Consider the following 24,566-nt stretch of genomic DNA (forward strand, 5'->3'; position numbering starts at 1 on the left):
AGGGTCGAATATCAAGCGATTTATAATCTGTTTCTGTTTACTGTATAATTCATTATAAAATTATGGAGAATTTAAAGCGAAAAAGGGGCGGTTTTAAATGCAAACACAATATTTTCGAAATTTATATTAGCGTTAAATGATAAAATAACTAAGGGTGAAACGATTTCAGATTTAGAAGTATTACAGGCTATTGAAATGGTAAATAATATAGAACATTTACAGGGCGAATTCGATGAGGTTCAGGGGCAAATAGAAAATACGGTTCAATTTGAATTATTAGAGGATGAATATACGGAGCGCGAAGAATTCTATAACAAATATTACTCACAATTAGCGGTAGCGCAAAAAATCATTCGCGATAATCAACAAGAAGTAGCTTGTATAGAAAGCGATAAAGCAAGTGAGCGCTCTAAGAATTCATATACAGCTCATTGTATTGAACTTAAACCTATCGAGTTAACAAAATTTGATGGTAATTATAATAATTGGTTAGATTTTGCAGATCTTTTTGAATCTTTAGTTAACAAAAATGAGTACTTAGACAATATAAGGCGTTTTCATTATTTACGAAGTTCATTACAGGGCGTTGCGGCGCAGGTCATACGAACATTAGAGTTTACCGCCGAAAATTATGCAGTTGCGTGGAAATTAATAAGGGAAAGGTACGATAATAAGAGATTATTAATTTCCAATCACGTTAATGCCTTACTTAATATAGAGCCAATACATAAAGAGTCATCTAATAGATTGCGGCAATTAGTTGACATTTTTTCGAAGCATTTATACGCGTTAAAGCAGCTAGGGCTACCTACTGATTCGTGAGACATACTCCTTATTCATATTATTTCTTGTAAGTTCGATACATCGACTTTACGCGCATGGGAGAATAGCAAAACACATCATGAAATTCCTAGTTTTGATGATTTTAAAACGTTTTTAAAATCAAGGGCGGACCTCTTAGAATCCCTTGAGGGAAATCAAGCTGAAAAACAAAATACACGGAATATTTCTCAGGCGGGCGCATATTCACGGAATACACAGTGCGTGCTTTGTTAGATTGCGGTTCACAAAGCTCATTCATAACCGAAAATTTATGCGATAAACTTAGATTAAAAAGGACAAGCGCGAACATATCAGTCATGGGCATAAATAATATTGCATCTCCCGTTCGATTCAAATGCGAAATAAATATACAGTCGCGTAGCGATATAACTTTTCATACAACTTTAAATTGTTTCGTAATACCAGAAATTACGGGGTGCGTGCCGGCATCTGAAATAAACATTAGCGATTTGCAGATACCTAAACATTTAAAATTAGCGGATAATCATTTTCATAAACCACAAAAGGTCGAATTGTTGATAGGAAGTGACCTATTTTGGCAAATACTGGGTACAAACAGAATTAGTTTAGGTAAAAATAAACCATTCATGCAAGAAACAATGTTTGGCTGGATCATAGCAGGGCCGTATATCAGCCAAAACAAAGCATCAGAAAAGCGAATAACTAAGTGTAATTTCACAAACACAATCAAAGTTACAGAACAGCTAAGTAAGTTCTGGGAACTTGAAGAGGTTTTCAATGGAAAACCTGCACTCTCGGGCGAAGAAATTGCATGCGAAAAACATTTCGAAGATACGGTGAAACGCGACGCGACAGGCAAATTCATAGTATCATTGCCATTCAAGGAATCGATAAGTTCACTCGGTGATTCATTTCGTCAAGCAAAAAATAGATTTTTAAATCTCGAGCGTAAGTTGAATAAAGATGCCAATCTTAAAACTCTTTATAGCGAATTCATCCAGGAATATAAAGAGTTAGGACATATGAAAGGTTTATGCAGAATTACGGAAGCGGCAACAGACTTTAGGGTAAATACTACATTTTATTTTATGCCACATCATCCAGTATTAAAAGAAAATTCTTTGACGACACGTTTGCGCGTTGTGTTCGATTGTAGTGCGTCAACTACAAACGGCATTTCATTAAATAAATTCAATTTCGGCCATTTGAATACTAAAATAGTATTCAAATGGCCGGACCAACCTTACAAAATGATTTACTCTCCATTTTATTGCGTTTTAGAACACACTTATATGTAGTTAGTGCGGATATAGAAAAAATGTACCGTCAGGTATTGGTTGCAGATGATTAAAAATCCTTACAATGTATCTTATGGCGAAATAATCCGGAAGAACCGATTGAAATATTTCAGTTACAAACAGTTACATACGGTATGAAATGCTCTTCTTACTTAGCGATTAAATGTCTAATGACATTGACAGAGGAGCAAGAAGCTAAAAATCCTAACATTGCTAGCATTATTAAATCCGATTTTTATGTGGACGACCTTTTGACAGGTTTTGATTCAAAACAGAAAGCGCGCGAAGCATGTAAACAACTTTTTGAGGTCCTCAAAGGCGGAGGATTTACATTGTGTAAATTCTATTCAAATGATCCTGAAATATTAAGAGATATACCGGATAATTCAACTACGGGTTCCGTTATTCAATTCGGTGAAAACGAGAAGGCGAAAACTTTGGGATTATTGTACTCACCGCAATCAGATACTCTGTTTTATAGCATAAGTTCATCTCTAGGCCATATAATCACAAAGCGAACTTTATTATCGGACATAGCTCAAATTTTTGATCCCTTGGGTCTATTAAGTGCGTGTACCATCATAGCGAAAATTATGTTACAACAATTTAAATTTTAAACAATTTAAAAATACCTCGGCATGTTATATGTTCTAGTAAGGTCAAACTAGAACTTCATGGATTTTGCGACTCCTCAGAGAAGGCGTACGGTGCGTGCATATTCATTAAATTTACCGATTCGTTAGGCAGGTCGTATTCATTCTTATTATGTGCAAAAAGCAAGGTTGCGCCCTTAAAGCCAGTTACCTTGCCGCGTTTAGAGCTCTGTGGAGCAGTAATTTTATCGCGTTAGACCAATAAGGTCAAAAATTCATTAAATGTGCAATTTGATACGTGTTACCTCTGGACAGATTCATCGATAGTACTTAGTTGGTTGAAAACAGCAGCCAATGCATTGAAGACGTTTGTTAGTAACCGCGTAGCAGAGATCCAGGAAACCACTTCGTTTGCGCAGTGGCGTCATGTGTCAGGCAAGGATAATCCTGCAGATCTAGTGTCCAGAGGCGTGGAACCAGATAAAATAATGGAGTGCAACTTATGGTGGCATGGACCGGAGTGGATCGTGCAAGATTCAGATAAATGGCCAAATTTACAAGTTGTCCCTACTGAAACAAGCGAAACAAGGAAAAACATAAAGGTTTTTACGAATAAACTTGATGAAACACAGAATACGGAAGTATTTTCATTTGAGCGCTTCTCTAATATTTTACGTTTAAAAAGAACCGCTGCATATGTGTTCCGATTCATCCGCATGTGTAAAAATAAGGAAAGAACTTCTGAACCCCTTTCTTTGGATGAAATACATTCTGCATTTAATCGTATTCTAAAACTGTGTCAATCACAGTCATTTTCTAATGAAATAAAGCATTTGAACCAAAAGGGATCTTTAGATAAAAACAGCAAGCTCATAAATTTATCCCAATTTCTTGATGATCAGGGCATCATGAGAGTAGGCGGACGTTTAAAGCATTCCGAGTTTACGTATGACAAAAAACATCCCATCATTTTAGCGGCAGATCATATAGTTACATCGTTAATATTTAATCATTTTCACAAGGATCTTATGCATGCTGGTCCTCAGCTTTTACTTGCAACTATAAGAGAAACTTTCTGGCCGTTATCAGGAAGAAATTTAGCGCGACGTACCGTACACAAATGTGTAAAATGTTTTAGATTAAAATCTAAATCCATTCAGCCAATAATGAGTGACCTACCTGCCCAGCGTCTCGCAGGTGGCCCACCGTTTATTATAACAGGTGTAGATTATGCGGCCTATCCTCGCCAGTTCTGAAGCTGAATTGATTCACCTGCTACAACGGATAGAAGACGTAAGCTTAACGATGGGCCTTAAAATAAACAGAGATAAAACGAGAATCATGATAATTGACAGAGCTAACAACAATCAAAATCATCTGGTCATGATAAACAATATCTCTGTTGTAGATAAATTTGTGTACCGGGGTCATTAATAACCAACAAAGGAGGCTGTACTGAAGAAATAAAGCGGCGGTCAGCAATCGCAAAAAGCGCTATGGCAAAATTAACAAAAATTTGGAAAAGCCATGAAATAACTACCGATACAAAAATGAGACTAGTGAGAAGTCTAGTTTTTCCAGTTTTTACTTATGCATCGGAATGCTGGACCCTTACTGAGAAAGACAAAAAGAACATAGATGTATTTGAGATGTACTGCTGGAGACGAATGCTGAGAATACCATGGGTGGCCCGAAGAACAAATGAATCCATACTGGACCAGCTAAACATAAAGAAAAGACTAAGAACACAAATATCAGAACAAATAATAAGCTATTTTGGACATGTCCTTCGAAGAAATGGTCTTGAAAAACTTACCATCTAGGGAAAAGTAGAAGGCAAAAGAAGTAGAGGTAGATCTCCCACACGATACACGGACCATATTGTTGCTACCATTGGCGCTCCATTGTCAGAATGTGCTAGAATGACAGAAGATAGAACAACTTGGAGGAACATTGGGAAATTTAGCTAATAGCTTCATGATATCACGATACCTGCATCAGGTTAACGACTAAGAAGAAGATTATGCGGGCCCTTTCTTAATTCGCGATAGAAAGGGTCGAGGTTGTAAACTAATAACGAGTTACATGTGTCTTTTTATTTGTTTTTGTACGAAGGCCATACATTTAGAATTAGTTACAGAACTGTCTAAGGAATCATTTCTGTTGGCCTTTAAAAGATTTATTGCGCGAAGAGGCAAGCCTCAAAAGATGGTCTCCGACAATGGAACCAATTTTATAGCAGCTAGTTCGGAGTTAAAATTGTTAAGAAAATTTTTAGAGCAGCATACTCCCGCGATAAGAGAATCCTTGCTAAAGAATAATATTTCGTGGTCCTTCATACCTCCCTATTCTCCACATTTTGGCGGACTGTGGGAAAGCGGAGTAAGAACAGTTAAGCATCATTTGCATAGGGTTTTGGGAAACGCGCACTTAACGTTCGAGGAATTTTATTCGTTGCTTGTGCAGATTGAAGCTATAATAAATTCCCGACCGATTCATCCTTTATCCTGTGATCCAAATGATCTCTCCCCATTAACTCCTGCACATTTTCTCATCGGAAGACCACTTATTACCAATCCAGATCCAGATTTGCGTCATGTTCCAGTTAATCGGCTCTCAAAATTCCAGCATGTTCAGCAGCTTTCTCAGCATATATGGGAACGATGGAACAAAGAATACATCTCCGAACTACAAAAACGCACGAAATGGACTACTACTAACGGTGAAGTTGCGGAAAACACGTTAGTGCTCATAAAAGAGGACAATTTACCTCCATTAAGGTGGAAGTTAGGTCGCGTGATCGAACTTTTACGCGGCAGTGATGGTGTAGCCAGAGTTTTTAGGATAAAGACAGACAATGGTATCATAACTCGTTCTTTTTCCAAGGTGTGTCCGCTACCCGTTTCGAACTAAGTGTAGTTTAAACATTTGAACATTTAGCATTAGCAGACGATTTTGTTGGCAGTGTTTGCCAAGGCGGGGGCCATGTTCACGCCTCTATCTCATTCAAGTTTATTTTATGCATTTTTACAATCCGGCAACATAGTGGCGTAGGGAGATATATTATGCCATATGTGAAGATAAGGCGAGTCCCTTAAGACACCCCAAAGACGACAGCACTCAAATACGAGACGAGATCGGTGATACAGCATTTAGCGCGAGCGGACATAATACTTATTAGCATTCATATTATATGTATTGTGTAATTCAAAATAAAGTCAGTTTTGTTTTCGCACGGAGTTTGATTATTAACCAGCGGCACAAGCGAAGTGCATATCAAGCAAATACAGGAGGAATGGGAAACATTTAAAAATGCGATCATAAAAACAGCTAAATCAATATGTGGAACTACAAGAAATAACAACAGAAGGAAACGAACATCTTAGCGGAAGGATGAAGTGAAAAGATAAATAAAAGAAAAAAAGAAATTATGGAAAGAATACATACAAGACAAAACAAAACAAAAATATGAAAATTATAAGAGACAAAGAACAAAAGTTAAAGAGATAGTTAAGAAAGAGAAAAAGAAAAGTTAGAAAAAATTCGGGGAAAAAATGGAAGAAAACAGCAAAGAAAACGTAAAATTATTTTTTAGAACACTGAAAAACCTAAGAAGCAACAAAGAAACGAAACTGAAACAAATAATGAACAAGAAAAAAACAATAATAAACGACGATAAGAACTGGAAGAAGCAATAAGAAAGATAAAGGATGGAAAACCACCAGGAAGCGATGAAGTAGCACCAGAAATGATGAAATATATAGGAGTAAAAGCAAAAGAAAAATTGTTGTACATATATAACCTAATATGGAAGAGAAAAGTAATACCCAGAGAATGGACAAATGCAGTGATAGGATAAATTTATTATCATCAATAGTACCCTATAATATAACGTATTTCACTATACTTTTATTAATATTAAAAATGGTTGCTTAGTCAGAGGCCTTCTTCATATCAATAAATTAACATTTACATTACAGCATATTATAACATTCATAGTGTCATATATCTCGTATGTTACTATCTGTGTCTAAAAGTAGTGATGACGTAATCTTTGCCGACAGGCAAGATCTTGGTAATTTTGCGAATATTGCCTAGCCGAAGTGTAACGAGTTCTCTCGAAGCGTGGTAACGCCCTAAATTTTAATATAATTTTCTGAAAAAATGATCGTCGTTTTTTGAAAAATAGTCTATGTTTTGCTCTAATAATTATGAATGTATTTTGACCCATTACTTTGAATAAACTGGTTTTAAATTACGTTTATCACATTATGATAACACGTAAGCTACTCGAAAATACGTATAATTTACAACTGGGATTTCGTAAAATGATTAATTATTTTGTTTTAAGTACATACTTCATACAGCTATTCTTGCGTTGCGTCTCTTGTTTCGCTTTTCCAATATGTTAATATATATTCATTATTAACGTTCTTCTTCTTCTTAAAGTGCCCTCTCCTCAATGGAGGTTTTCTACTACAATTTTAAAATCTTCTCTATCTTCAGCTGTTCTTATTAGCTGTTCAAAATTTAGCCCTGTCGATTGTCGGATGTTTCTGAGCCACGATAGTCTTTTCCTTCCTAGGCCTCTCTTTCCCTCGATTTTTCCTTTCACTATAAGTTGGGCATATTGGTACTTATTATTTCTCAGTATGTGGCCTAGGTATGATGTTTTTCTAACTTTTACTGTGTTAAAAAGTTCTCTTTCATTGCTTATTCTATGCAGCACTTCTTCGTTTGAGGTATGCGATGTCCATGAAATTTTGAGCATTCTCCGGTAGATCCACATTTCAAAGGCCTCCAATTTATTTACGGTTGATGTTTTTAGGGTCCACGTTTCAACTGCATATAGAAGAGTCGACCAGACGTAGCATTTTGATAAACGTAGTCGAATTTCGAGTTTTATTCGAGAATCACAAAGCAGTTTTTTTATTTTTTCGAAAGATTTTCTGGCCTGTTCTATTCTCGATCTTATTTCTAGATCAGGATTTAGGCTGCTATCGATCCAACATCCCAGGTACTTAAATCTATTGACCTGTTCTAAAATGTGCCCATTTATTGTGCAAGGTTGAGGTACGTTTTGGTTTTTTCGGATTGACATCACTTTGGTTTTTTTAATATTTATTTTCATACCAAATTGCTCACAGGTCGAGTTGGTCTTGTCGATGAGTCGTTGTAGACCTACGTCGGAATCCGCAATTAACACTGTATCATCGGCGTATCTGATACTGTTGATATTTACGCCATTCACCTTGACTCCATCCTTGGAATCCTCCAATGCTTCTTTAAATAGAAACTCGGAGTAAAGATTAAACAGCAGAGGTGACAGAACACATCCTTGTCTAACTCCCCTCCTAATTTCTACTTCTGCGGATGTGGAACCTTCGATCCTAACTCTGGCGTTTTGGTTCCAGTACAAGTTTTTTAAGAATTTGATGTCTTTTCCATCTAAACCGACTTCTTGCAAACGTTCTAATAGAAGGTCGTGTCTTACTCTATCAAATGCTTTTTCGAAGTCTATAATGCATATAAATATATCTTTCTGTTGGTCGTAGCATTGTTGGGCGAGAACTAGTAAACTGAACAGGGCTTCTCTCGTTCCCATGCCTGCTCTGAATCCAAACTGATCGTCTCCGATGATTGTTTCGCACTTTCTATAGATACGATTATGTACGATTTTTAGTAGGACTTTTACTGCATGACTCATAAGGCTTATGAGACGGAACTCATTGCAGTGTTGTGGGTTTGGCTATTTTGGTAGTGGGATGAATATTGACTCCAGCCAATCTTGGGGTATTTTACCTGTATCATAAATGCGATTGAATAAAAGGACAAATATTTCGATATTTTCTTCGCTGATTAATTTTAACGTTTCTGGGTATATTCCGTCTGGACCTGGGCTTTTATTTGTTTTAAGATGATTGATTGCATTTATGATTTCAGATTTCAGAATTGTTGGCCCTTCGTTGTTATTATTAACGTTAAAATTCGTTTTATTTTTGAAGCAATTTTTGATTGACACCGTATATACAATTACTTTCTTTTACTTTAACTTCCTTACTTCTATTTCTAAAAATTATTTTGTTCTAAAAATTCTTTTACTTTATAATTTTTAATTACCCCGGTATAGTTACTGATAAAAGTTTTCATACATCGCCATAATTCCTTGAAATAATATTTATAAAGAAAATGTGTTTCTTGCAGTTTACTATCGAGAACTCTGACATCACCGGATCTTATTACATTCCAATCGTTATGGTCGATTCCAAACACCGCGATAACGTCACTGACAAGTCCTAACTTGTCTTTCACGCTTTGAGAAATAGGTATCAATGACGACTCTATCTATTACTAAAGAATAGTGCTTCGCAAGACCTCTAATCAACCGTTCTAAAAATAGCAACGGTTACTTACTTACATTGTTTTTTCGTGATAAAGCAAGATTAAGCGTCGTGAACTTTAAAAATAGTATTTATACCTTATTTTTATAATTATTCTGATAACTGAAATAGTTATTTTAAAATAAAGTTTTCCATATTTTCTCAAGCAGTGCTATTATTATTATTATTATTATTTGAAGTTATAGCGTGGGTCACGTGACTTAGGATGAAAACGTATAAAACGCCCGCAAAAGATGATTTACTCACTTTAAGTTTGCAAAATTTTTGAATTTTTCAAAAATACATATTGCATTTTCAATTTTGAATTTGTACACTTTTTTTGAAAAAATCTTTGAAAAATTTTTTAACTTCTATACTTTGAATAATTTTAAAAATTTTTTGGTTTTTACGTTTAGTTTTTGAATAATTTTTTGAAATGTTTCACAATTTGTCATTAAAAAAAAGGGGATAAAATCCGCATAATTGCACGTAATGACAAGTACAATCACCCTATATCGACGAAAGTAACCACATCTGCCAATATGGACAATTTGTTGCAACAAATTGAAAACATTAACATCTAGCGACACTGTCCTTTTGGCGGACACAAAATTTGATATTCAAATTTTTAAGATGCCTAGGGGTAGCGGCAGTCGTAGAATGATAAATTTGTCAGAGGACCGACGCACCAAAAAAAGCATTATTACCCAAATTAAAAACAACGACACTTTATGTGGTGCACGAGCAATCGTAACGGCTCTTACATACGTCACAACAGAGATTTTAGGGTACAAAATGATCAAATGAAATACTCAGAGCATACGTGATGGACGAAAATTGCAGACGGTTTTAGCCGAAAAGCTTTGCAATCTGTTGGGTGGTTTCTATGTCGACGGATTTACCTTGGATAAATTTAGGAAGGCAGAGGAGTTGCTTAATAGAAATTAAGATCATCTGCGCTGAAAATTTCAACGGTCTTATCTACGAGGGCCCCGAAAAAACAACCAAGATTTATTTGAATAAATATAAAAATCACTTCGACGTTATAAACAGCTTGAAAGGTTTGTACGGTACTAATTATTATTGTACCAAATGTGATACACCTTATCAGGGCAAAAATAAGCACAAATACAAGAAAGCACCGTTGTGCACGGTTTGCAAACAACCCGAACAAGCCGTCCAAAACAAAATTCTGTGCAAAGACTGTAATCGTTATTGCTACAATAATGAACGTCTGGCAAAACCATAGAATAGAACTATAGAAGTTTGCAAAGAAGTATTTAAATGTAAAAAGTACAATAAAGCATGTAAAAGAACTAAGGAGCATGTGTGTGGTTACTGTTTGTGCAGAAATTGTGACCAATTCGTAGAGATAGCTACACATCAGTGCTATATGATGAAAACACCCGCCAAAGGGGGATGTTACATAGATACAGACTCCGTTGTTTACATTGATGATGGCCTAAACACGGTTGAAATAGGGGATATGCTAGGTACGTGGAGTGACGAGTTGTCTGGAGATGATTACATAGTTGAATGGCTGTCGACTGGTCCAAAAAGTTATTATTACAAAACAGCTAAGGGCAAAGAGGTGACTAAAATCAAAGGCTTTACTCTAAACTATGAGAACAACCAGGTACTCAACGCCTCTGCGATGAATGACATCATACACGATCCCTCCAAGTAAATCACCTTGCAGTATGATCAAATAGGTCGTGACGTCCACACTAAAGACATAGTGACGAGGAAACGGGTGTCAAAGACCTTTAAGATCGACTACAAGAAGAGAAAAATGGTCCAAAATAATGATTTTATGGACACCGTACCTCTAGGTTTCACGGCACCTTAGAATTTACCTCACACATCGAAATCTTGTCGAGTTTAACACTCGTAGAGTACAGACGTGTCAAAATGTGGTCTGTAAATATTATAAATCAGAGAGAAATTCCAACTATGTTGTGAAAACTATGTATGTGCCGCCCTTAATCACGACTCTTTGTAAAATATATTAGAGGCTACTCTTAACGATATAAAAAAACAAATTGGTTACAAAAAGGGTGGCAGAATATGTATTGTAGCATTTAATGACAATTTCAATCATCCTATTTCGACATCAACTAGCTCAGATGTCAATATGCCAAAGTTGTTAGTAAAAATTAAAAATGTGGCCAGTTCCAATGTTTACATCATCGAGCAAAAAGACAAAAGAGGGAATCTAATCGTTATGAAAAGGCGACCAAAAAAGTGGCCTCTGATGGCGGACATATCCGGAAATGCGAATGCCCCAAATTTAAATTTTCCGACACTTATTAACAGTAGCTATAAAATAGTTTTCAGAATGTGTCTTAGACTAGAAAATTTTAATTAAATATTAACGATAACAGTCTAAAATGTGAAACAATTGGTAAAAAACTTCAATATAAATAAGATTTCATGTGACAGTTGGGACACATAATAACATAACCCAACTAAATTTGATTTCTTAAACAAGGAAAGACTCTCTTTCCTTGTTTAATTTGGCCTCTCAAGATGGCACTTCCTGTCTAACAATATTTTTGCCCCCACTACCTTTACATTCCCTCTTTTGTCTTTTTGCTCGATGGCTTACATACAGCTTAAAGATACGACATTCGACATTCAAATCTTAAAAGTGCCTCGCTAATACCTTGTTTACATATTATTAAAATTGTTTTGAAAATTTGTCATTCAAATTAACAGTGACAATATTCAAAAATTTTAGAATGTTATCTTATGTTCAATGTTAAAACATATTTCAGAGCTACTGTACTTTTACATAGTCTGTATTTAAATGTTTTCTTCCCACGTTTTGTTTACGAAGAAAATTTGCATGTTTCGGTGTAAACAATGCTTTAATCTTTGATACCCTGTAATACAATATGAGTCAGTATTATTAGTCAGTGGTAGACTACTCCAGCCAGTTGTAGCCATTGAACTAAGTTCTGGCCAATCCTGTGTATAATAAACATCTTAAAAGATGCTCATTCAAATCACCAAAAGATATCTGTTATGAGTCACTGGCAAATTAATGAACCCTTCTTATTAAGTTAAGATCTAGTGTTCGTACAGCCTCGTGATACAAAAGATACTCTGCAGATCACTAAAAGATATTTAATGAGCCCACACTACTTATATGTAATTTATAAATAAACAAAGCGCTGATGGTAACAAAATACTTACGACGTAGGCCTGTCTTATGTCTTTCTATGCTCTGTGTATACTGAGACATATGGCGGGGAAGCTTAGCAAGACCTTAAAACATCTTCAATACGCTAATAGTCTATGGCATATTCTTGAATATATCACAGAATGTTGACTTAGCGCCTCCTGGGTAGGTCTTGGAAAGAGATGTAAAAATTTTTAAATGATAACTCATATGATTTTAATGCACAACCTTTGTATATTTTTCAATAGAAAATACTTTTTCTACTCATGTAAATTTAAATAACACCATGTATACGCACGTTGTCGTAAACAGATTTAGAGATCGCTATCTAACCGACGGTAAACAATAATTTTCGAATTTTTTGAACACCTATACTAATTTTTCGATTTTCGACGTTTAAATGGTAATTATTAGAAAATATGCAACCTACCAAAAATATCACTGAAAATTTTACGCAAGTTTTACTGATTATTAGATCTTTTTAACAGCGGTCCAACTTAGTTAATAAGTAAGATACGATAGATGTATCTGTTTTCCGGTGACTAAGCTATCCCATTAATTAATCACACAGTTGCATTTTTGCGATATTATACAAGCAGCTTAATATTTCCTATTTAACACGTGTTTTAAATTGTTGTGTATCCTTGTTATTGTTTTGTATCAATGTTCTTATAGGTACATTATTTATTTCGATTATTCAATATGCGGTATACCTAATGAGTGTTTTTTATACAGAATATTGCGAGCAGTTTTTTAACGGCTACGTGGCTTATCAGTAAGAGTGCTTAGCTTCGGTGCGGCTGATCGCGAGTTGGAGTCCCACACAAAGCAGAATTTTTTATTTAATAATTATTGTTAATTTAATAATTTGGATTAAAATTGGCTAATTATAGATAGTGAAAACTAGTAGATAATAGTTGAAATACAACAATAATATGTAAATTAATTTATTTTAAAAATGGCTGACGGTGCCCGGTCAAACTGTGACGTCATCACGAGGCGTGACCGGAGCGCGGACGGAGCTTGTGACGTGTGAAGGTCAAAGTGTGGTGAAGTGCATACATATCTACTTGTATCCTAGAGAATCGCATCAGGTTAATCCCGAATCTCACAGAGACATATGTTGCATTTATGGAATATTTTATTACTTCTCAACACATAATGCCGGTTCCTGAATCCGATTTTAAATCGACTATTTCTTATAATTCTCACAGTTTTCAAAAAACAAATTTTTATTTCGCTTCTTTTCTCCAAAATTTGTACTAGCTTCGACACCAATCTATATGACATTTGAGGTGTGTCGCTAATCGACGCTTTTGATACTGGTCCTAAATTCGTCCTCCGTTCTTTACATAATTTTCGATATTTTCGTTGTTGTTTCATTTGCGATATAAAACAAACGTATCTACAAATTAAGGTAAATAAGGAATTTTGAAACTATAAAGGAGTTCTCTGGAGATCGGATTTTTCTAAACCTCTACAAGTCTCCAAGACTTTTTACTACTTACCGTTACTTACGGCACTTCTCCTTTGTTTTATTTTACTTCAAAAACTCTACAAGCGTAACTCTTTGATCTACTCACCTTCTGCAGTGAGAACTCGCTTAGCTTTTAAAGCTCGATAGTTTTCCGCTAGACTATGGGCCAGCAACCATCTCGACGGCTTTCCTTTAGAATCACGCTACAAGTAATGATCTTTGATCTACTCACCTTCTGCAGTGAGAACTTGCTTAGCTTTTAAAGCTCGATGGTTTGTCGCTAGACAAATCGACAACGTCAGCAACCATCTTCATTTATTTTCAAAGCTTTGACTTACATATTTTGACATGCTCTTCGTTGACAAAGAAAACCTTCCATTTTTACGGTACTGGGCCTAAAATGGAATCCTATGACTGACTTATTTTCTTATTCTTCTCGTCCCCGTGACAACCCTTGTACAAAGCGGGCTATTCGTTTGTAAATAAGTCGTATTTTTGTTGCTATCCTCTTGTTTTTATTCTTTTTTTATGTCTTTTTGCTAGTCAAACGTCTTCTACAACCGTTGTGGTACTTTAATGTATCCTGGGATAATGGAACATATGAACAGATACATCTGACCTCTGTACTTGTATGTGTTACATTTCTGGTGTTATTTCTATACAGGAACATCTATCGCAAGATCGGAGCTCTTGGTAGCTATACTGCTGACTGATCTAGTCACTTTTGTCAACGAGTCTCGTCCAATTCTCATGCTCGCTCTGACTCGACAAGATTGGAACTCTTGGCAGCTATATTGCTAGCTGATCTAGTCATCTTTGTCAAAGGATTCTCCTTCCGATCTTCCAATATTTGATCTGACTCGACGATTGCGCTCCCTTGAGCTAATTTTTGTATCCATAAATTGTCAATCGTATTAAACACATACAAGAACTGAGACCACACTCTACTCGGCATTATATACCTTCTAATAAAAACCTCTCTGATTGTGTTAGTCGTGTCTTATCACCGGCACAATTGTTACAATTTTCACCACTGGCATTTTCCTATCGTGGAGCTCGCCGAAATATCATTACTTCCCGGCTGTCATTGAAGGCTTTCTTCTGAAATGCGACACCACGCCGAAATTTCGACGCTGTTCTTCTTTTTGTTTTTTCGCACCCCACGGAATTCTTATAGGAAAAAAGGGGTGTGGCAGTCCAGTGGGACTGCCGGTAGAAGTTATACTTCTATACATACGTTCGCCGTTACAAATTTATATGGGAGTCAATCTGCACAATCATTACATATGTAATTCTATAGGTAAGAGAGAGGAGAAAAAGAAGCAGAACTAGATATACAGGTATATGGTGCATCGTTTGCTGTATATAAACAACATTTGACCTGTAATAGGAGTATAGTGAATAAAGGATTGAATCAATATTTTGATGAAAATGTATATTTTTATTTTCATATTATGTATGAAAGGAGTTGAATGCAAAAAAAAATTACACATACTCTGCAGTAAAATTCATTGTTTATTTTGTTATTAATATAAAAATACAATACAATAAACTCACAACATAATTTAATACAATATTACAATACAAATTAAAATGCAATATTCATAAGTATTTAAAAATGACAATATACATAACTTACGCATATGTGTAATTTACCATGATAATAACATTAATACAAAAATAATAATAATATTAATAAATATTAAATATATTTACACAAGGAACATTTTTATTCTCGAGAGAGAAAGAGAGACAAAATATATCTTCTGTCTCTCTCTTACCTATACCTTACATATGTAATGATTTTGCCGATTCACTCCCGTACAAATTTCCAACATCGAACGCGCGTATAGAAGTATAACTTCAAAAAGATTACCTGAAATACAGTCCACCAAAATACAAGAGGCATACCATAATAACAAAATAATAAGAAACGAAACACATGCACTTATAAGAAAAATAAAAAATGATCGCTGGGAACGCTTTTCAACAAAAGGTGAACATGATTTTTATGGTATGCAAAAGGAAATATGGCGCTTTATAAGAGGTCAAAGAACGGAGGTAATGAAACTAATAGAACCAAAAGACAAGAAAAGGGTACATGTATTGGCTACCTAAAAAACCTATATGCAGAAATATAACAAACTACGCTAGAACCGGAAATATTAAAAATTAGGACAATTGAAGAACTTTTTATAAATATACAGGGAGTTCGTAAAATACTTGAAAAGATGAAGAACAGAAAAGCAGTAGGTAAAGACGGAATACCAAACGAATTACTGAAATATTGTAGAGCAGCAATGACAGAAAATTAACAGCATTAATCAATAAAATTATAAAACACGATAAAATACCGGAAGAATTGACAACAAGCGAACTAATTCTACTATTTAAAAAAGGTGATAAAAAACAGCCAGAAGACTACAGAGGTATAAACTTGTTAAATACTACCTACTACTAATGAATTAGAGGATAAGTTTAACAAATGAACAACAGGAATTTCGTACTGGAAGATCGTGTACAGATGCAATATTCGTCATAAAGCAAATGACTGAGAAAGAATTAGAGCATAATAGACTAGCATTTCTGTGTCTGAGTGATTTAAAGAAAGCATTTGACAGAGTAAGACTCAAAGATGTAATCCATCTTCTGTATAATGGAGAAGTTTCCATAAATATCATAAAAACTATTGAAAACATCTACCAAAACAACAAAATGGAAGTCAGAATAGATGGACAAGTTCAGAACCTATAGAAATAGGTAGCGGAATAAGCAAAGAAGATACAGAATTAGAAACAAAGAAGTAAAAATACTCTGTTACGCAGACGACGCAATATTGATAACCCAAGATAAAGATGGTCTGAAAAGACTGGTCCACACATTTAACATAAGAACAAAAAAATATGACAATCTCATTTTAAAAAACTTCTGAACAAGTAATGGAAATAAAATCTTGGACAAAGAAGTGGGAAATCAAGTACAAAAAGCAAATGACTGACAGGATGAATTAATAACACTATATGGCTAAACAGACACATTAACACTGAGATGAAGTCAAGAATTTATAAAGTCAGTGTAAGACCAATAATGACATATGCCTCAGAAACAAGACCCGACACAGCCACAACACAAAGGCTACTGGAAACAGCAGAGATGAGAGTGAGAGTACTGAGAAGAGTTACAGGAAATACGCTGAGACATTTAAAGAGAAGCGAAGACATTAGAGGAAAATGTACCGTACAGTGTATAAGCGAATAGACAATAAATAGAAAAAATTAAAATGGAATAACCCCATAAGTATAATGGGGGAGACCCGTGTCGGCAAAAGACGGATTGACAACCTTCCATAAATGTATTAATTCGCCAATGAACAAGCAGAATTGCTTATAAAGAATAAGAATAAGAAGAAGAAATTCAATAGGGTTCTACCTTGGACCAAGCTATGTATCAAGTATCAAGTTTTTAGGATTTTTCCTTTATAGTTATAGCACATAAAGACAGAAAAACAGACAGACAACTATTGAGTCCTTAATAATAAATATTAAAAGGGTCAAAAATTTTAGTATATAGTTTATTCTCATAAATTGTGGATATAATTACAACATATTCAATATATATTCTAGCGAAAATGAATGAATTTATTCAATATGCTAATGTGGAAAAAAAAACGAAATAAGTCCCACTCAAACAACTCTTTTCTGAACCTTAAAACTTGAATTACTAAATTTTTAGGTAACTGAACTAAGCCTCAGTTTTATTAATAGCGTCTTGGTGCCATTTTGTAAGATACTTTTAAATGGGACGATGGAAAAATTAATATATTATTTAAAAGCACTTGTAGAAATCATTAGGTCCCTGGATTTTTTTTTATTCTTTGTGGCACCGTTTCGAAATCCCCACTAAATTGTGAAAATCTTAATAAATTAACTTTCAGTGAAAGAATAACTCTTTCTTCTCAGATGGATAACGTCACTAGTATCATATACAGGGTGTTTCAAAAATAGGTAACCTTGTCTCTAGGGTAGGTAAAAAACTGAAAAATAATTGGGGTTTGCTTAGTAAAAAATTTTTGTAACGCCATCCGTTTTCAACATACATGGCGTTGAAGAAAAAAAAAATTTACGCATTTTTTACTATTTTGCCGAAACTACTGGCAACATTGTAATGAAATTTTATACGAATATGGTTTGGAAGCTGATACATCCCATGAAAAGAATATTTATTTGTAAAAGACTTAGGTCAAATGTGTATACCTACCGAATTAATATATAATAGTAATAATATTAATAAATATTAAATATATTTACAAGAGGAACATTTTTATTCTCGAGAGAAAATATATCTTCTGTTTCTCTCTTACCTATATCTTACATATGTAATGATTTTGCCGATTCACTACCGCACAAATTTCCAACGTCGAACGCGCGTATAGAAGTATAACTTTAAAAAGGGCCAACGGTTTTGTGTTTGACACAGTTTTTCTAGTTTAGTAGGTCGAAAAATTCTTCTGAATTGACGCTATTCTTTTCTAATTGATGGCATTGTACGCGTTGTTAATTTGAGCACAGCTTCAGATGGCATCCAACAATGTCCTGTGGTCAAAATATGACCGCCGCTTATTTGCCAATTCATATTTTATTCTTACTTAGTATTTTATTAGCATATCCGTATTTTCATGTCTATTCTTTACCATTATACTTTCAGATGTTCTTAAAACATTCGTTTTTGGAGCGGGAGAATGTTTGGGAAAGTATAAAGTATTTATTTTCATATTTTTATATTTTTTTTTACTTACTTTTACTATACTATAATATGCTTTGATTTAATGATATATTCTAACGACTTTGCTTTAAAATATATTGTTTCCGGTTATTTCGAAAAATCGTATTGTTAAACTGGCTATTTCATTTATTTTATTTTAAGTTCAGAGAATCTGATTTTCTCTTTTGTATTTTGTGTCACATATATAGAAACTAATGTAAAGTATCATATTACCGAGACAATTAACTTAAATTATCACCATTCAAAATCGCAATACAATAGAGTGATTTATTGGTATACCCTCCTGCTACCGACCACTTCAAAGCATGGCCAGTCGAAATCGCAATCAAATTAAATTAATGTTCCGAAGCTATTTTTGTGGGTAAAGTAATTACTATTTTAATGAAATAAAATTAAATAATATAAAACGAAATACAATAAAATAAAACACAATCGAATCGAATCAAATCGATGATCGAATCGGATCGATTATCCAATCGAATCGATTGTCGAATAGGTTCTTCTTCTTCAGGTACCATCCCAGCTACGGAGGTTGGCAATCATCATAGCTATTTTAATTTTTGAGGCAGTAGCTCTAAAAAGTTGTTTTGAGCTGCATTCAAACCATTCTCTCAGGTTCTTGAGCCATGAAATTCGTCTTCTTCCGATGCTTCTTTAGCTACTGTAGCTTTCTTTCTTTAATTGTTAGTTCAACTTCCTTCTCTTTACCTATTCTTCTCAGTACTTCATTGTTCGTAACTCTATCTACCCAGGAAACCCTCATAATTCTTCTATAGGTCCACATTTCAAAGGCGTTAAGTCGTCTCATTGTGTCTAGATTTAACGTCCATGCTTCCACTCCATAGTATAGTACACTGTATACGTAATATTTTGTTAGGCGTACTTTAAGGGCTAATGTTAAATCTTTGCCACATAGGACCTTTTTCATTTTCATAAAATTAGAACGTGCTTTTTCGATTTTGACTTTGATTTCTGCAGTGTAGTCACTATTTTCTGTTATAAGTGTTCCTAGGTAAGTGTACTTTTTTACTCTTTCGATCTGCTGGCCTTCTACTGTCAAGATTTCATTAGTATTATGGTTGTTTTTACAAATTTGCAAATGGTTGTTTGTTTTCGAATAGGTTATTGAATCGAATTGAATTGAATCGAATTAAATCGATTATTGAATCGGTTATCGAATCGATTATCGAATCGATCATGTAACAGATTATTAAATCGATTATCAAATCAAATCGATTGTCGAGTCGAATTGAATCGATCATCGAACCGGAATCGAATCGAATCGATTATTGAATTGAATCGATTATCGAATTAAATCGATTATCGAACCGAATCGAATCGTTATCGAATCGAATAGGAACAAAATAGGACAAAATGGAATAAAAAAGAATACCATAAATTAAAGTAAATTAAAACTATTGCTCCTTGCTTAGACGAGAAGAAAGCTATGCTTCCTTTCCACGATTACTCCCGTAGTGCCTAATTTCGTTGTTTTTGTTTTATTTTCTGTTAATTTTTTAAACACGTTATTTAACTCTATACAAATGTGGTTTCTACATGACGGTGCTCCTGCGCACCACAAGCAGCTTGCTGAAAGATGGATATTTTTGGGGTTACGTTAAGAACGAAGTATATATACTCGATTCGCTATTCCCAGTCCGAACTATCTAGTGAATTTAGTAATTATTTTTTTGCGAAGTTAGCTACTTTTTGACAGATTAAAAGTGGCTGGAAATTACTATACAACCAAGCAGACGTACTCATAGCCAATATTAATGGTAAACAAACTAAATAGTAAATAAAATAGAACTTTGCAAATTACCGACAATCAATATTTATTTATCTGCACCATATAATAAATAGTTAAATTATAACAACTAAAATATATTTTTTAAATATATACTACCCAAAATTTGATGGGTTCAGTATACACTTCCACTATTTAGAATAATTCTTCTTTTTTTAAAGAAAGCAGTCTGCAATAGTAGGATACTTGAGCTATTAATACTGAGAAGTAGGAATTGTTGTGTTATAGGTTTCCGACAATGAATCTGTCACAATAGGCCCGAGCTAAGCGAATGGAGTATAAATTGCATTTCAAAATATTTCTGTACAAATGCTTAGTAATGTAAGCAACTCTTTCAATGACAGCTTTCAAGTATGCAGAGATGTTTTTCATGAACACCTTACTTAAGTAAGATACAGTCTGTCCCAAACCCTTCTTTCAGTGCGTCACTAATTTTGACGTCATATAGGATTTTAAGAATGTCGAGAATGATTGAATGACATTTTAGTTAAATTTGACAGTTGCAGGATGGTAATCTGTCTTTTTCTGATTGAAAATAATTTAATAATTTTAATATTAGTCTTTGTTCTTTCTCGATATATCTCGGCATATTTAAAATATTTTTATGACAATAAATACAAAATTAAATTTTTTCTGTAAAATGTCTGATAATACTAACCTGGAATGACATTTATCATTTTATCAGTTGACATTGTGAAAGTACTGTCACGATCGAGACAATCTGCGTCAAATTATATTTATGCGCATCATTGATTGAATATCTATTTAGCGTATTCTAAACTCCAACCAATTATACATCCGTAAGTAGAATTAGCTTTACGATAAATAATTTTCTAAGTTCTATGTATAATAATCACAGACTCACGTTTTTTTCTGTCACTTCTAGTTTAATGTGTTAGCGAGAATTCGATCAACTATGACGCACTGAAAGAAGGGTTTGGGACGAACTACAAGTTAAAATTACTGTTGTTTTTTATTTTTTTATGTGTTGTTATTTTTTATTTTAATTTTCCGTCGGTTCCGTCAAATAAAATTTTCTAAATTTTATTTGAAATAAATTGCTTTTTTTATGTGTCGTTATTTGTCGTAAATCAATCATGGCTAACTCACAATAATTATTGGTAAACGTTAAAATATCTACCAAATTATTACTTTGATGGAAAAATAAAGATATCTAGAAAACTCATAACTTTAGGCATAGGGAGTACTTAATAAAATTTGAAGTACAATGTTAGTACTTTTCGATAGTGATATAAAATACAGGGTGTTCTATTTAAAATTACCAAGAAAATAATGTACTTGCGTTTTGACTTACCCTGTATTTGATTTAATGAATATTATGAAAACGAATATGTTTTATAATTTTTAACAATTATTAAAAAACTATGGTTGCAATAGATCAATGTTTCTATACTCCTTTTTAATTATACAGGGAGTTAAACTTGATACGATTTTCAGGTAATATTGGTTATAACTTTTTAAATACCCTGTATGACATAATAAAACTAAAAAAATACAGGGTGTTCTATTTAAACACCCTGTAAGATTGTAACTAATTTTTAAATGTGGAGTTTAAAGCTGCTTACAATTTTTGTCAGTAACTATTTTTTGTAATTTTTACTATAAGAGATCTACTGAGCTTCCCCACACTAATCAATCACCCAGTATAGTCGGTATCATGTTCTTAAATAAAGTTAGTTATTTTGTACCTACTCAATTTGGTTGTTTATATTTTTAAGATTGACTTGTAAAAATAATTATTTTTTTCATCACCAAAAGTTTTATTACTACCAGACGCTTCTACAATACTTTAAAGCTAGGAAAATAACGTAAAAGGTAGCATTTTTGAAAAAAATCATCCTTGCATAGACGATAATTGGTACTGAGTATGGTTACAATGCATCAAGCGAGAGCTGGCGGGTGAGCTGCGCGAAAATAGAAAAGGACTTATTCTAAGAGAGATAGGAGAGGTACTTAATCGCGGGTGTTACAAATGCGTAGTTGCCGTATCAAAAATTTAGTTGGGATCTGAAAATTACGTTAGTAGATATATGTTCCGTGGTTGTGTGGATGCGTGTGTGATAAACTTATTTACCACGAAAACAAAATAAAATTAATAATAATATTGAATAAAACGTAGAAAAAACTGTTAATAATATTTATTTTCGTAAAACGTAATTAATTCTCAAAGGGAAGGTATATTTGTATGTATCGCGGACAGATACAAATTATGTCTTAATGATTACTAAACTAAACACAACACAGAACACGCGTTCTTTGTTTGTTTTTCTAAGCCAGACGATAAACTCAAGTATTATCGGCCTTTTATCTTGTGATATCATTGCTTACAACATCATATTTTGTTTGTCATTTATGAAAAATGCAAGGTATCGAAATATTAAAAAATCCAGCATATCTATAGTAAATGAACATATTGGAGAAACACATTTCAATTTTTATGTCATTTCTATTTCACATGTGTTTCACATTATTTACTGGTAATCTAATGCACTGTAATTTTTTATTTATTTATTGATTGTAACTTAACTTAAATTAAATTATTTAAAGCTCAATTTATTTTGAAAATGAGTATTATAATTACCAGTTAAATGAGCTACACATTCTTGTATCTTTTTAAAATCAACTAAGACTTTATCTGCATTAGCTTCTTTGGTTGTAAACTTAAAAACATTGAAAATTATTTTTCGTGCTTGAGATACCAAAGGTTTGCCTTTTAATACACTTGCCATTTTAATAAATATAAATAATAGTTTATAATATAGCCACTCCAAATAAAAATGTAAATACTTGACAACACTGTCAGAAATCTAGCACTAATCCCACGATGTGAAATCGTAGCCGACAGCAATAGAAATAAGCAATCCCTTCCACTTTTCAATTTGTTCTACGCGCAACCCGCCAGCTCCCGCTTGTCGGATGTCGGATAATACACACCTTAAGCTTTAACAAATCACAGAAGATAAAGATTAAACTTACCATTTAACAGTTTGTAGCGGCCATTATAGTCCAAAATACCGGAATAGTGATTAACATCGTCAATATTGATTAGAAGGTCGGTTCGTTTAGTTATTTTGTTTTTGGAAATTACTTCCCATTGATTAAATCCGTCGATTTCTCCTAAATTTTTTATATCACCCCCTGCAGCATGGTAAAATGTTGGTAAAAAATCAGTAATGTGAAATAATTGGCGGCTTACGTAACTTCTCAGCTTGAATAGTGGACTGTATATTACTCCTGTACCTCGAATACCCCCTTCAAATAGGGTAAATTTTAGCTAAAAAAGTAAAAACTTTTTAGTGTATTTTTGCTAGATCTATTAAGATATTAAAAATTTCTTAATCAGAATAGGCATAAACATAGTTTTAAAATTTCGTGATGTAAGTATAGTGTTTCAAATAAGAGTAACAATGAAGCATGTTCAATCTTAAAATTATTTCCTTCTTTGCCCTTGTACTTAAACCACACAAGCTTACCGCTGTGTTTTATCTCACCAGAAGATCGTTTTAAAAAAGAAAGTCTTTTTTCTGTGGTGAGGTTATTAACTTATATTGTATATTTATTCATATATTTTGTAACTATACCGCTAATTTAAATTATCCATTATATTAGTATAGACTTTGATGTCAATTCTATTAAATATAACGTCTTGCCGTTGTTTCTGTTACCCAACGTCCTCTTATTGTGATTGAGATTACCTGTCACTCAACGTGCAACATTATTGTCTTTGTTTATTGCAATTGGCTATCCGCATCTTGCTGTTCCATTGCGTCTATCTGTAATGTTTACCTTCATCTTTACCTGCCAACACACGCCAATTGTGTGGAAACAGCCCTCGATAGATTACCTAACCGCAAATATCAGCCTTTGTATTCTGTAAGTATCTCTGCCTGCTTTATCTCAGTCAATCCTAAGCCGATGTGTTTTATGACCATAACACTACCGTTTGCATAACATCGTTCTTAAGGATTTCCCTCAGAACGTACTTCAATCTAAATACTTCCAAAACGTTTACTGACATAAATTAAGTGATTTATAGTTGTAACGCAGCCATTTTTCACTTTGCCAATGGGCAATTAATAATACGGGTGAAGTTTACGGTGATAATTTTAGCAGAAGAATACTGTTAATAGCATTAACTGTATATATCTGAACCTCCAAGGTAAACTACGTTAGGTCATTTCGAGCAACTGTAGAGTAGAGCAGTTTAAATATTTTTAAAA

At 33.8% G+C, this 24,566-nt stretch overlaps 1 protein-coding gene across 1 annotated transcript in view; it reads right to left on the bottom strand.

Moving 5' to 3' along the window:
* Nucleotides 1-24,566, bottom strand: part of LOC140434729 (arylsulfatase B-like) — a 1,454,394-nt gene that overhangs the window by 226,270 nt on the left and 1,203,558 nt on the right. Inside the window, exon 6 of the mRNA XM_072523207.1 lies at nucleotides 23,323-23,620. Coding sequence (XP_072379308.1) covers nucleotides 23,323-23,620 — 298 coding nt within the window. The remainder of the gene's footprint in view (nucleotides 1-23,322; nucleotides 23,621-24,566) is intronic.

The sequence above is a fragment of the Diabrotica undecimpunctata genome, chromosome 2, assembly GCF_040954645.1.
Source record: "Diabrotica undecimpunctata isolate CICGRU chromosome 2, icDiaUnde3, whole genome shotgun sequence".
Lineage (NCBI taxonomy): Eukaryota > Metazoa > Arthropoda > Insecta > Coleoptera > Chrysomelidae > Diabrotica > Diabrotica undecimpunctata.